Source organism: Lepisosteus platostomus, chromosome 27 (assembly GCF_059453375.1).
Source record: "Lepisosteus platostomus isolate fLepPlt1 chromosome 27, fLepPlt1.hap1, whole genome shotgun sequence".
Classification (NCBI taxonomy): domain Eukaryota; kingdom Metazoa; phylum Chordata; class Actinopteri; order Semionotiformes; family Lepisosteidae; genus Lepisosteus; species Lepisosteus platostomus.
Genome location: NC_142637.1, coordinates 7661457 through 7674274, shown reverse-complemented (window position 1 = coordinate 7674274; position 12818 = coordinate 7661457). Strand labels below are relative to the sequence as shown.

Here is a 12818-nt window from a genome sequence, read left to right as displayed (position 1 = left end):
TGGAATGAAATCAGTTCCTTTGTACTGTAAAATGTTCCCGAACGCCTGCCTGTCACTGAAAAACACTTAAACCTTAAAAAAGGTACCACGATCAAAGGAAATGGGTACGGGGTTATTATGGCTCATGATATTATCTTTTTATTCCCACTGAATACACTATTCAAGCTAGACGCTTTTTTACATTTAATTTAAATTTAGAAATGTCCATGCTGAAAGACAAGGGTCTTTTTTTTACCTTTCAGCATGGAATGAGCCTTTACCTGTTCCTCTGCAGCCTACGCAGGCTGGCACAGCTCCTCACCTGAACGTGTTATGTATACAGTATGTATGCAACCAATGTCCAGTTGCCAGTTATGTCTTCTGTCTCTCAGCTTGCTGCTGATCCCTGGAACAGCAGCATTCGGATGGCTCACAACTGAGTGGAAGAGGGGTGTGTCCCTCTCTGTCACCACCATGAGACTGAAGGCACCACCTGAGAGGTCACAGGGAGCAGAGAGGCCACTGTGCGGAGTCAGTTGGGTCAGGACCCAGGACTCAGAACTGCAGAAAGTCTGGATCTCAGAGATCAAGGCTCTACCTGCAACCTAAACCTTTTGTCTCCAGTGTGAAAGCAAAAACAGGAGATTTTACCTCTCCACAACCCGTGACACTGTATATCTGTAAATACACCATCTTAGAAATACTCAATAAAAGTCATCTCTAATAGAGTTAGAAGCAGCCTACAGTACAGCAGAATAGTGAAACACGCAGCACAACCGACTGCTGGACAAGCTTGAAATATCAATGAGGAGTACACACAGAGACCCAATCTGGCGTAAAGGTGTCAGTCCCCGGCGACGTATTTTAAGCTTTGCAAGTTATTTGTGAAAAAGCTGAAAATGTCAAAGCGAATCTGAAATACTGTGCAGCTGTTCTGCAGTACAGACTATAGTGAACTAAGAGACTTTTGTAAATGAACAGTTAAAATCAGAAGAAAAGATGATGTTGACAGTCTTTTTCCCCATTATTGCTGTACTGGCCTGTTCCTGTCTTTTGGAAACTCACTGCTGTTTCAATCCATACTGGAGCCTGACTTTCAGCAGACTCACTGTGGAGCAGCCTAGTGGTTCTCCTTTATCCCCAGTCCCCGACCTCACCAGCTTCGGAGCACCGGTGAAATCTGCGTCCATCTTTGAAATTGACATTTTCCTCCTAACCGTGTGCGCCAGCCCGGCGTAACTCCAATTCAAACTCCCCACCCGAAAAAAAAAAACACATCGATCATCAAGTTCCCTCTGCCTCCCAGAGTCCATGACCTGCGCAGGTGCGCTTTCGAATGCGCAGGGCGGCGTTCTTGGAGCGCGTCATGTGGCTGGAACGTCAAGGTTAGCCGGCGAGAGCCGCTTTCCTGCGTTGGCTGGGCTGACGTCTGCGCAGCTCTCCTCTCCAAATATCTGGCTGTTGATTTGCTAGAAAACGTGCTCGGTTGCTTAGCCATATTATGGAATCAATCACAAAGCGAAGGTGGTAAACTAGACAATGGCTTCTAATAATTGCGAGAATTAACACAGGATAGATACACTCCCATAACTAAGGGATAAAAATGATAGAATTGCAAATACAAGCAGAAAGGTAGTCTTTTTTCTCTCAGACTCTTCATTGAGGTGCGATTTTTCCCTGGTATACGTCTTTACTCTACTATGGCTGCCAGACTCATTTTGGTCTACGGTGCAAATCCTTCCTGGACCACACACTACATACTGTACAGTGGTTTATATCTGACTGCCAGTAGTTACGATAGATCCTGGGAGAGCTTAAAACTTTTATACCGGCCCTCGCCGGAAAGGCCGGTCAGTTAGCGAGGCGCAGAGAAGTGATTGGAAACTACAGATTGCTGTCACGGTTTAAGAACGACACCGGAGCCCACATTTAAAAGACCAACCGTGCTCTGAAGAGCACAGTTCCACGTTAAAACAAAATAACGTCGCTTTGCGGGCTATCATTTCCGCTGACTCCTACTTCTCCTCCTGCGATTTAAGCACTCAAGCTCAGAGAAGTTCCTCGCTATCCGCACACCGATACCGGTTCGTGCCAAGCTCGCGTTTCTGTCAAAATCAGTCTCACAATTCATACAAATGAGCTCGGTTACGCTGTTAGAGGACGGGAACGAGTTTATAAATATCGCCTTTTAAATCATCAGGTTCAATACGGCAAACAGTGGAGTCTTGCAAGATCGCTAATGCACAGGCAGGCTTGACAAATCAGACACGCATAGAATATATATATATATTTCCTTTGCTGCTCATGTGATGAACCGAATCGGACGAGCCTAGGAGGTCGTGAAAGACCCGAACTGAGCGAGTCGCTTGGTTATCACTCTCAAATGCGGCGCGGGTCGGGAAACCGCGATCTTTAAGCACGACACGATCACACAACGATCACCATTTTTGTAAACCGGTGTCAATAACAGTCCTGTTCTGTTTAGCTTTCCCGGTGTGTTTCACCAGAGTAATGCACTTCCATCCGTAGCAGCCTCGCCGATCAAGACGAATGAGGAGATTTCCATTCGGGAGCGTTACGGCCGGTGACCGGACCTGAGGTCCCAAGTTATTGCACCGCGCGGTACGCCTGTTTTTATCCTATGGGCAAAAGACCCTCATAAACTGCGGCTGCTACCTGCAAGAAGCCCGGACAAACCCGACGAACGCTCCGGCCGCTGTCTCCGGAGAAGGCGCCCGACCGATCTTCGGCGCTCACATCTGCCCGCTGCCGCCCGAGAGCCGGCCACCTCGGATTAGCTCGGCGCACGCTGCATCCGAGGGGAAACAGAGAACTGCGTGAATGTACGATTTTGTTATGTAATAACCAGGCAGCCGCGTTTCCCGCAAGTTGTTCAGAGTGTCCTTAAGCAGACCTCTACGGAACCCCTAAAAAGCAAAGCATTCATTTTCGAAGGAATGTGTTAAGCGCGCACACATTCTCTTCCTCACAAGCGAAGCGCAAACCGGATAATGCGCCCTTTACGCAGATTTAAGACCCTAGCCAAATCATTTGAGTGTGTGTTTTTTTTTTCCTTCAGGTAGATCTGCTTGGCGATTTGCATCACCCCCAGCCAACAGAATCGGTTTTGCACGGAAATGTGGCGCGAGTCGTCACCACCAGCCCAAGGGGAACCTGAGCGCAAAATAGCACGAAAAACATTGCGCCTGGGGAGTCATTAGGACAGCGGTTTGCCTCGTCCTTCCAAGGAGCGAATGGAGCCCTTTCCCTCCGTCAGTGCTAATCAAACCTCGCGTTTAAAACCAACATCGATGACATTTCCTCAGCCGTTACAGCGAAAAGGGATAACAGCAAGAAAAATATATATAAATAAGTAAACAAACGGGACACGAGCACTCTGGTATCCCTTCCGCTGTACCGTCGGATTCTAGAAATAAACCCAAACTTCACTGCGCTCGTACAGAATAGCATCTGCGCCATAGGGTGGATTCAATCATAACGAAAATAGACAAGTCAGGGCATTCGCACGTGATTGAAGAAGGACCGATTCTCAAGATCTACCTCATGGTGTCTGATCGTGGGCACAGAAGATGCTGTCACTAACAGAAGTTGGCAGTACCCTGCCCTGGCTTCATTTTGTTTTTATTCGGTGACATAAACCTACACGGCGGCCGGCGCCCTCGCTACGGCGCCCGCGATCGTCGCTACAGCGCGCCGTGCCGTGCCGTGCCGTGCCACACTGTCCGTACAGCCGAGAGAGGGTCGCAGATGGCCAAGCCGCCCGGCTTACAAGATGCGTCGCAAAACACACGCTGCGCATTCAGCCGCTCCGGCGGAAAGTGTCTTTGAGAGCCGCCCGTCAGAGCGAGCGAACGGAGCTGAAAAAGGCATTTCTGCCGGTGAGCGCACACATACAGGATAAAAAAAACAATATATATTAACCAGTAACAGCAACCCCGACTGGGAAGACTCACCTAATTGTAATTCATGTGGTCCATGCAGGGGTATTTAGACAGAAACCAATGGGCTGCCAACCTTCGCCGAACACCTTAATTTTGATTTAGCAAGCCAAAAGGATTTATGAATGAAAACCCTCTGCCGTAGGACACGCCCACACCCCGGTCGGAAAGGGGGCCACGTGACGCGAGGCGCTCCGCGCGGCTACAGCGTGCGGCCGCGAGAGAGAGCCGGCTGCGCTGGTCTGGTCGCGCCAGCCTGCTCGGATTCGTCGGAGTCTCGTCCATGCGCCAGTACATCTGCTACTACGCGGATCACTGTAGAACCATATTAATCACAGACCCGTTCAATTACACACGCAAAAAAAAAAAAGACAACGGACACGAGCTAGGAACTAATGTTCTATACACGCGCATAGAGATTCGCTTTTCGCACCGCAAACAACACATAAAAGTAGATTTAAGTCAAAGTGGCATGTATTTTTACTTTACCGGTGTATTTCACCTCTCTTGCATGCGTGTTTAAATGTGAATTAAAACACTTTAAGAAGACTGACGTGGACAAACACCGTCGAGATATGTTGTGATCTTTTTTTTTAATAAAAGCGGAAATGTTAACGGAAACGTTATTTTGGAGATAGCCCTGACCGTGGTCACTGGGCTACTACTCACTGCCTTAGCAATCGCCCCCCGCAGGAAGATCTGTCGTTTTATCCCCGCTGGGAAAGAAGTCAGCTTCCGCCTGGTATGATGTCCCCTCAAACATGTTGTAGTATCTCTGGAAGTGTATACAGTAGGAGCCTGGTTTATGGCTTAAATGGTAGCTAACGGACATAAAAAAGTATCGTGGGAGATGTGCCTGGAACTGTAGTGATTGTTCACTTAAGCGAACAACAGAATTCTGTAGTAGACTTTTATTGCCAAATTCTGTAATTTCTCTGGTGAGTCAGAGAGAGAGAACAGTGGAATATCGCGCGGAGCAAGGATGACAGGAATAGATGTATAGTAATAAGTGATAAGGAGGTTGAATCATACTTAAACAAACTTCTGTCTGCCGTGCTGACAGAAACTGATCAGTATAAACCGCGACAAAGTCATAAACCTATGGTCAGGGAAATCCTAATATTTGTGGAGCAGCTGCGCTGGCATTCTATTGAAGAGACAACGACGTGGATTAATTGATTATACCGATCAATAATGTTCACGAACAGGGCTGATTACGGCGTGGGCTGGCGTAAATTTCCCCCACGATCATCTGTCAGCTCGATGGGTGAAGTGTGCAGCGTTAGTCCTATATACAGTATATAGTAACGCAACGGGGGCTCAGGCGGGCGCCTTTGCCGCATTAGGTCGGCCTCGCACCGACGGGGACTCGAACCCGGGACTCCCGCGTCACTCAACAGGGACCCAGAGCTAAAGACAGATCTCTCCACAGCCCAGGGGCTGTGGTCTTGCTATAACAGGGAAGGGCGGTGACGTCCCCGCTCTGGTAAGCCGGCTCTTACACACCCTGATGGCCGTATGCGTTACAATATATTCATCTGCAAGACATAACAGAAGATTCTGATTTTATCGCCCGGCTAACGTACTTTCGCTGGAAGCGTGTGCGTGCTTTCCTTTTTGGAGATCAGGAAGGTAGAAAGAGCTGGTGTCAGTGTGGCCAACAACAACAGCAACAACAAAAAAAAACTGTTTTACAGAGAAAAAAAAATTAAATTGTAGGGTCTATAATCGAGCCCGAGTCTTCGTCGCCACCCCTTTGACGTCATGGCGCCCACTCAGCGATTCCGTTCTGACACCTCCGCGTGTCTTCGCTGACGGAGCGTGAAAACTGGGATTCGGGAGACGGGATTGTGTGTGTGTGTGTGGGGGGCGACACACAGGTGATTGCTCGGGCGACACAGGCGGAACCCTCTTCCTACGTGACGATCGATTCGATTTTCCACAGCGCTAAATATGGAAGAACACCTGTATTGTCACCAGCAAACATATTTAAATTAAAAATCTCGATACGTTGAATGGATCTACAGGTGTTAGAAATTCAGTTCTCTTTGTAATTTGTAGTGAATATTCCTTGCAATTATTGCATTGTAATGTATTATCATAGCTGTTACCGATTACAAATGTTGGATTATTCATTGCATCTATTTGATATTCACGTTGCGCCACCTTCTGGCTGGTTTAGTCTTAAAAACCACATTCTCGTTTTTTTTAAATTTGTTTTTACTGGGTAGTGAAGTTATTGGAGTTTATTGGAGTTTATTTTAAAAATTGCATTTTTTTTCTAGAAATGTGTCTTCTTATGTGAAGTGAATCATTTACCCACTTTTTCATTATTATTTTCCCTATTTTTGTAGTTGACCCTTATTCGCAGAGCTGGCTTTATTTACGTATTTTATATAAGGCAACATAGATTGTTCAAGAAAAGACCTGTACTGTATTTGCGAAAGGCATACAGTCGATGATTAACTACACTTCCCACAATGCTGTAGTAAGGCCTGGTGGAACTACATTTCCCGTGAGACTTTGTTACTGTGGCGCAGGATTTCTGGGAAGCTTGCCCGTGTCCTTGTCCTATCCGGCACTCTGGCCGACTGACTTGACTGAAGGGCTTGTGCAGCTCCTGTCAAAGCGATTTGTCCCCGGTCTGTTTTAAGTTCTCGTCCACCTGAAATTAGACTTATTTCCAACGTCATGTTTGCCGCTCGGTTTTTCCTCCGCCGCTCCCTCCCTGCTTTGCGCCATGCTCGCTGTTACGCCGAGGCGCCATCCGCAGCGCCGCAGATGTCCTTCACTTTTGCCTCCCCAAACGAGGTAAGGAAAACCCGGGGATGAGGGGGAGGGAGCAGGCCGCGCCTCTGAATTTAGATCTAAAAACGCGAGGTTCATCGCAGCACTGATGGGGAAGGGGTTTGTCGGTCATGCCGGCGTTAAGAGTCCGCTGACATGCGACCAGGGGGCTCAGAGCTAGGGTTTTGTGTGAGAATGAACTTGAACGTTAGCATGTTCTCTCGGGTGTATTAACACCAGTGGCCGGAGGGTCATTAGTTACCTCGAAGACTCGGCTCTTGTCTATCTTACCTTCCATGAGAATGGGCCCAGATTCCACAGATACTTTTAGCACGTCGGTTTCTGGGCCGTAAGTCGTGTATTCACTTCTGGGTTTAATAGCTGTTGAAGTTCCTGACGGGACTGGATGCTGCACGGGCACACGAAGCTCAGTTTACCCATAAAATATGTTCTTATCACGCCATGTAGACTGAGTGTCTCAGTCGCTCTGGATAAGGTCATCCGGTAAATAATCATTGACCCTTAGCAGCTCCAACAAGTCCTCGTTTCTCTTCAACACCAATTCATTTATTGTAGCGATTTGAAATTCACGAGCGTGTCATCATAATAATACACTTATATAGCGCTTTTCTGGACACTCCACTCAAAGCACTTTACAGGTAATGGGGATCCCCTCCACCACCACCAGTGTGCAGCCCCACCTGGATGATGCACCAGTCCGCTCCCCACACACCAGCTCTCAGTGGGGAGGAGAGCAGAGTGATGAAGCCAGTTCAGAGATGGGGATTATTAGGAGGCCATGATGGGTAAAGGCCAGGGGGGAATTTGGCCCGGACGCTGTCGGCTTGTGGCTGCAGCCTCGTCAGGTTTAAGGCCGTGGTGTCGCCCTGCAGGGATTCCAAGAGGACCAGGTCACTCCTGAGCTCAGTGGGCAAACCCTTTTTTCACTGGTCTTCTGCTAGCACTCAGCAAGCTGTCTGATTAACACAGGACCAACATGTGGCTCACAGTTTACTCTTACAATATGCTGTTGCCACATCATGTCAACTTTGTGTCTCGATCATCCTGGATAAGCAAATAATCTGGGACCTTGGGCAGCCCAGAAGGACCTCTGATGGATTCTCTCGTTCCTCTGCGCTGGCTCCTGATCGCAGCCCCGTCAGGCTGATGGCCCGGTGGGTGCTCTAGTCCAAGGGTACCAGCTCACCTCCACACCTCCGTGAGCCCCCGTGTTCCCACTGGGGCCCCAAGATCCGGCTGTTCTGGCTGGCTGGCAGTGCCCCCCACCCCCATCTGCCTGCCTGCCCCCCCTTGAAAATCTGTATTCAAAGAGCATGATTATATGGGTAAATACCCATTGTTTATGGGTAAAGAATTGCCTCCTGATCTCAGTTTTAAATGCCCTCCACGGTGCCCCCTCGTGTGTCCTTCATCACCGCGGGGGGGCAGCACAGTCTCAGTCCAGTGACGCCTCCCCCCCCCCCCCCCCAGGTGTTCTTCAGAGAAGCCAGCGTGAAGCAGGTCGACGTCCCGACGCTGACGGGCGCCTTCGGCATCCTCCCCGCGCACGTCCCCACGCTGCAGGTCCTGCGGCCCGGGGTGGTCACGGTCTTCAGCGAGGAGGGGGCCCCCGCCAAGTACTTCGGTGAGGAGAGGCTGCTCCCGGGCCCCTGGGGTTCTCCCGGGGGTTTTCTTGTCGTTGGTTTGCTGGAGCCGCAAATCCCGCTGGATCGGGATCCTCATTCCGGTGCACCCTAATTGACCTGGGTTATCTATCAGGACTGCGGGCCGTCAGTAAATGTCGTCTTATTTCGTGTGGTTGTGTTTGATGACCGATTTAGTCGGGAGTCCAGGCTCTTTCCCTCCAGAGTTCACGTAAACAGGTGTGATTGCACACTTGAATGTGCATATTCACGTCTTTGCTCCATGCGTATATGTGCCCACACGTGTAAGCACAAGTGCGAGCCAGAGTTGTGTTTCTACCTTTTTTTTCCCCCCTGCTGCTTGTTCGAGATGCTTTCCCAGCAGACATTATGGATGAGGGCACAATGATTCTATACCCCTGGATCATTATTTTTATTAACCTGTAATAATGCACAGGCAGCCAAGGACTTTCAAAGGTATTAATCCCCAATAACTAAATTCATAACAGAAAATAAGTGAAAATTATTGTTTTACTGCATATTTTTAGTGGCAGTTACATCTGGCAGGAATAAATTTGGGGGAATTTCGCACAGAGACAGATTTCCAAAAAAGATGTAGGAATTAGAAATGATCTGCTCCTGTGCTCAGGTTTGTATTGAGTCTTTAGCTCCTACCAAGGCACAAGGGCGGCTAATTCTCTGAGTGCAGGGTAAGCTGTAAGATGCCCTGCCGGGATGTCAGTGCTGCTGGCCTCCCGGGTGGAGAACCGGGTTTCTCTGATATGGTGTGTTTGTCCGACAGTGAGCAGTGGGTCAGTCACTGTGAACGCAGACTCCTCTGTGCAGTTGCTGGCCGAAGAAGCCGTTCCTCTCGACAGTCTGGATCTAGCTGTAAGTATTGATCGTATCTCTGCCTGGGTTGAGCCCCTTTTACTAAAGCCGTTTCTGATCAGATGCTATGAGCTTCTGAAGCCTCTCATCACGTATAAATCTAATTCAAGCTGGGAACAGCTTTGTGACTACTGCATTTGCCTTGATTCCCCCGAAACCTCATCCTAAAGGCACACTACCAAATAATATGTTGATAAATTCAGTGATTGCCAATTTCATGAGTAGCTGTAGCATTTTAGGGTGAAACTAATTTGAGTGTCCCTCAGGAGCAGTACATGGGCAAATTCTATTAGCAGCTGAGACACAGGAATACAAATTCAAGCATGAGAAAAGGTGTAGACTGTGGATCATCCTGTAGTCAAGTGATTAGCCGATCTCCCTTGCTTGAGCTAACTAATTTCAGAGTTTAATCCAGCTGTCACACTCGGGTACATGCAGTATGCGACAGTATCAGTCCGTTTTTTCTTTTGCACCTTTAGAGGAACGCAGAAAGAGCTCCAAGCGGGAAACATTTCTAAAAAAAAATAGGAAATGCATCCACATAAGTTAAGAAAACAACCTGTAACAGCAGAGAAATGCTTACAAAGTTAATAAATGTTCATGCCCCGCAATGCCGTTTCAGAAAATTCACAGAAAGTCTTTTATGGTGGCAGCAATGACATCTGTGCTGGATCATGTATGAAAATAATTGTTACAGAGCTCAACCTGCCATCATGTGAAGTGATGCCACATAGTTTCCTCTGGTGTTTTATCAAGGGACATAGAGGGTTGTGTGAAAGTAGCCAATGGATAAGGGCAGAACCCCGAGTCTGATCATTACCAGTTCTGAACATTTAACCTGTTTTTAGGGGAAAGTCAGTGACAGAATACTGTGATTTCAATATGAAATTTGAACTAAGGAAAGTTATGGGAGCGTTTTGAGCTTCCTTTTCTCTCTGTCCATTGGATGCTTGGCAATCCTGTTTTATAGGAGTATCGCTGCACAACACGCCCTCAGAAATGCAAACATTGTGTCACTGTTGTCATACCCTTTGTATATTTAAAAGATGGCGTCTTATGTTTCTGGTTACCGTACTCTAGAGCCCAAGCAATTAATAAGGAATTAAAGGTCATTCCCTGTGGATGAACAGCAGAAGCATTAAATCCCCTGATGGAAGACCTTTCATTCCCAGTAACTCCTGGCATTTCTACTCCCATTATCTGCACTGCAGATAATAGATCTCTTAGATGGGAGCTCTTTGTGGTCTTGCTTAGATTTCAGAGATCTGAGAGAGCCTCTGGGCTTTTTTCCACTCATCTACCTGTTAGCAAAGCCTCTTATTCCGGGTTTAATAGTCAAGGCATTCCGGCGGCAATCCTTGGCACTCAGGGATGCCAGTCCATCACAGGGCATGCGTATTCAGGCGCACAGGGACAATTTAAAGATGCCAGTTAACCCATCCAGCGCTGTTTCAGGAGGGTGGGGAAACCAGAGCACCTTGTGAAATCCCACGCAGACATGGAACTGAGCATGCAAACTCCACACAGAAGGCCCCCATTTCCACATCTGTTTTCCAAATCCGTTTCAGCCTACATTTTCCAATGCCCTTTGCATCCCATATGCTAACATTAAAAAGACAATAGCAAAAGAATTTTGCGTTAATCCTTTGTCATTTTTGTGTTTGTTACGTCCTACATCACGTGGCACAATCACAGCATTCCTGGCGGCAGTCTGGTGTTGTAGACCACTGTCATTGTGTCCTAGATGAAAACGACAGCCGGAATCTGGAGCTTTTTCAAATGACCCAGAACCTACACTCATAGGCCGATCTTTCTTATGGTGCACGCAGTCTTCGCTGTCCGAATACTGCAGCTCAGGTGTCCCCCAAACTCCCCCACAGGTGTTCTTCAAAGATTGGTGCCTTTGTTTCTCTGCACCGGTGTCCTGGTTGCAGCCCCGTCAGATTTAAGGGAACCAGCTCGCCTCCACTCCAGGTCCTTTCCTTCTCACTGGAGCCCCAAGATCCAGCTGCTCCAGCCACTGCTCGAGGAGCAGCACGTGTCCGGATTGGCTGCAACCCCCTGCCACTCTCCCTCCGCCACCACCTGCCCGCCCTCCCTCTCTCTCCCACAAACTCGCATCCAAGAGCTTTGTTTGTATGACCCACGCCAGTCGAGCTCGGCGGGGCCGGGCTTCTTGTCTCTGAAGGAATCGCTGGGTAACTGGAGCAGGAATGACGGAGCACGGACCGACGCCTGCCCTTAAAGGCATTCCTACTGGAATCCGTCTTTATGTCGCTCTCTCTCTCTCGCTGTCTCAGGCTGCCAAGGCCAACCTGGAGAAGGCGCAGTCCGAACTGCTGGGCACCTCTGACGAGGCGGCGCGGGCGGAGATCCAGATCACCATAGAGGCCAACGAGGCCATCGTGAAGGCCCTGGAGTAGCTGCCGGTCACGGGGTAACGTATGTCACGGTTCTGCGTCCTTGGGAGAACAACCCGCTGCCATTACAGTGACAGGGGCCAGGGCAGCCTTGGGCCGATGGCTTGTGGGTAATTTTTTTAAAGCACGACGATGCCGAAGCATCGCTCGTTTTTTTTAGTCCACTCTGAATCTTTCAAGACGTCGAAGTTCTCGGGCAAAGAGCCCGCCTGTGTAACCCACTTAAGTGTTTTTTGTTGCCCGAATGAGCGGTCTGTAGGTTTTTTTGTCGTTCCCCCCCCAACTCAAAGATTTTCCTTCTGTTAGCATGGGCTCATTTACAAAATCGGATCACTTTATTGGCCATATACAATTTCTTGCATTAGGAATTTGTCTTTTTGCATACCCCAGCTTGCTCTCCATGAGACACACAGACGGGGAGAGAAGCTGGGGGTCAGAGCGCAGGGTCAACTATTGTACAGTGCCCCTGGAGCAGTTGGGGTTAAGGGCCTTGCTCAGGGGCCCAATGGAGTAGGATTCCTCTGCCGGCCGCGGGATTTGAACCGGCAACCTTCCAGCCACAGGCGCAGATCCTGAGACACAGAGACACCGCACCATCCAATAGACTAGTTTACAGAACACTTCTTACAGTATTATTCTGTCAAAATTGCATGATACTTCGAACTCCTTGAGTGATTGAAACACGTTATAAAATCTGGTTAACAGTTCACTGATCTGTGGTTGTATTTCTTTGTTTTAGGAACTCTGTTGTATTGATGTAAAAGTGGACTTAACAACCCATCTCAGTCCTGATATCCTGCCCGGTCATGTCAAACAACTTTGCTTTGTACAGTGCATAAGGTTAATACCAATAAATTTATTTGGAATAATCTACTGGTGTATTTCTTTCTCCCCTCTTAGTCTTCAATACAAACCACCCCTCACTGTAGAGAACTGTAACTGTGCTGTAAAATGTAGGTTTACTGTCCATGCTGTGAATTCCTTGCTTGATGCTAACTGAACTTATAGAGCTGTAATAGTTCGGGTTTGTTCTTTTCTTTGAAAGAGACTGTACAAGTACTAACCAGGCAAAAGTTTGTAGATTTTAATCGTATTGCTTTGCATGGACGCAATTATGAGTGAAACTTTGCGTGTCTTAT

At 48.2% G+C, this 12818-nt stretch overlaps 2 protein-coding genes across 5 annotated transcripts in view; one reads left to right on the top strand and one right to left on the bottom strand.

Annotated features, from left to right (window-relative positions):
- cbarpb (CACN subunit beta associated regulatory protein b) overlaps positions 1–4737 on the bottom strand; it is a 30109-nt gene extending 25372 nt beyond the window's left edge. The window contains exon 1 of one of the 3 annotated variants that reach the window (XM_088622176.1): positions 4608–4737. The gene's annotated coding sequence lies outside the window, so the exon portion shown is untranslated. Of the gene's footprint in view, positions 1–2655; positions 3021–3953; positions 4204–4607 lie in introns of those variants that run through there. The other 2 variants (XM_088622172.1, XM_088622173.1) reach the window with 2 other exon arrangements.
- Positions 4738–6477: 1740 nt separating this feature from the next.
- atp5f1d (ATP synthase F1 subunit delta) lies at positions 6478–12548 on the top strand. Of its 2 annotated transcripts, none has more exons than XM_088622181.1 (5): positions 6478–6749; positions 8217–8370; positions 9171–9259; positions 11560–11696; positions 12419–12548. In XM_088622181.1, the coding sequence occupies exons 1-4, from the start codon at positions 6630–6632 to the stop codon at positions 11680–11682; spliced, it is 486 nt and encodes a 161-aa protein (XP_088478307.1). In that variant the 5' UTR covers positions 6478–6629; the 3' UTR covers positions 11683–11696; positions 12419–12548. The 2 variants fall into 2 exon arrangements, with proteins under 2 accessions (XP_088478307.1, XP_088478306.1); XM_088622180.1 differs by having other exon boundaries at positions 11560–11701.
- Positions 12549–12818: the final 270 nt, after the last annotated feature.

Excerpts from the sequence above, each read along its gene's own strand:
- atp5f1d (XM_088622181.1), top strand. The coding sequence starts at position 6,630 with ATGTTTGCCGCTCGGTTTTTCCTCCGCCGCTCCCTCCCTGCTTTGCGC. Across the intron at positions 8,371-9,170 it reads GGCCCCCGCCAAGTACTTCG|TGAGCAGTGGGTCAGTCACT; the intron begins GTGAGGAGAGGC and ends TTTGTCCGACAG. Across the intron at positions 9,260-11,559 it reads TCGACAGTCTGGATCTAGCT|GCTGCCAAGGCCAACCTGGA; the intron begins GTAAGTATTGAT and ends TCGCTGTCTCAG.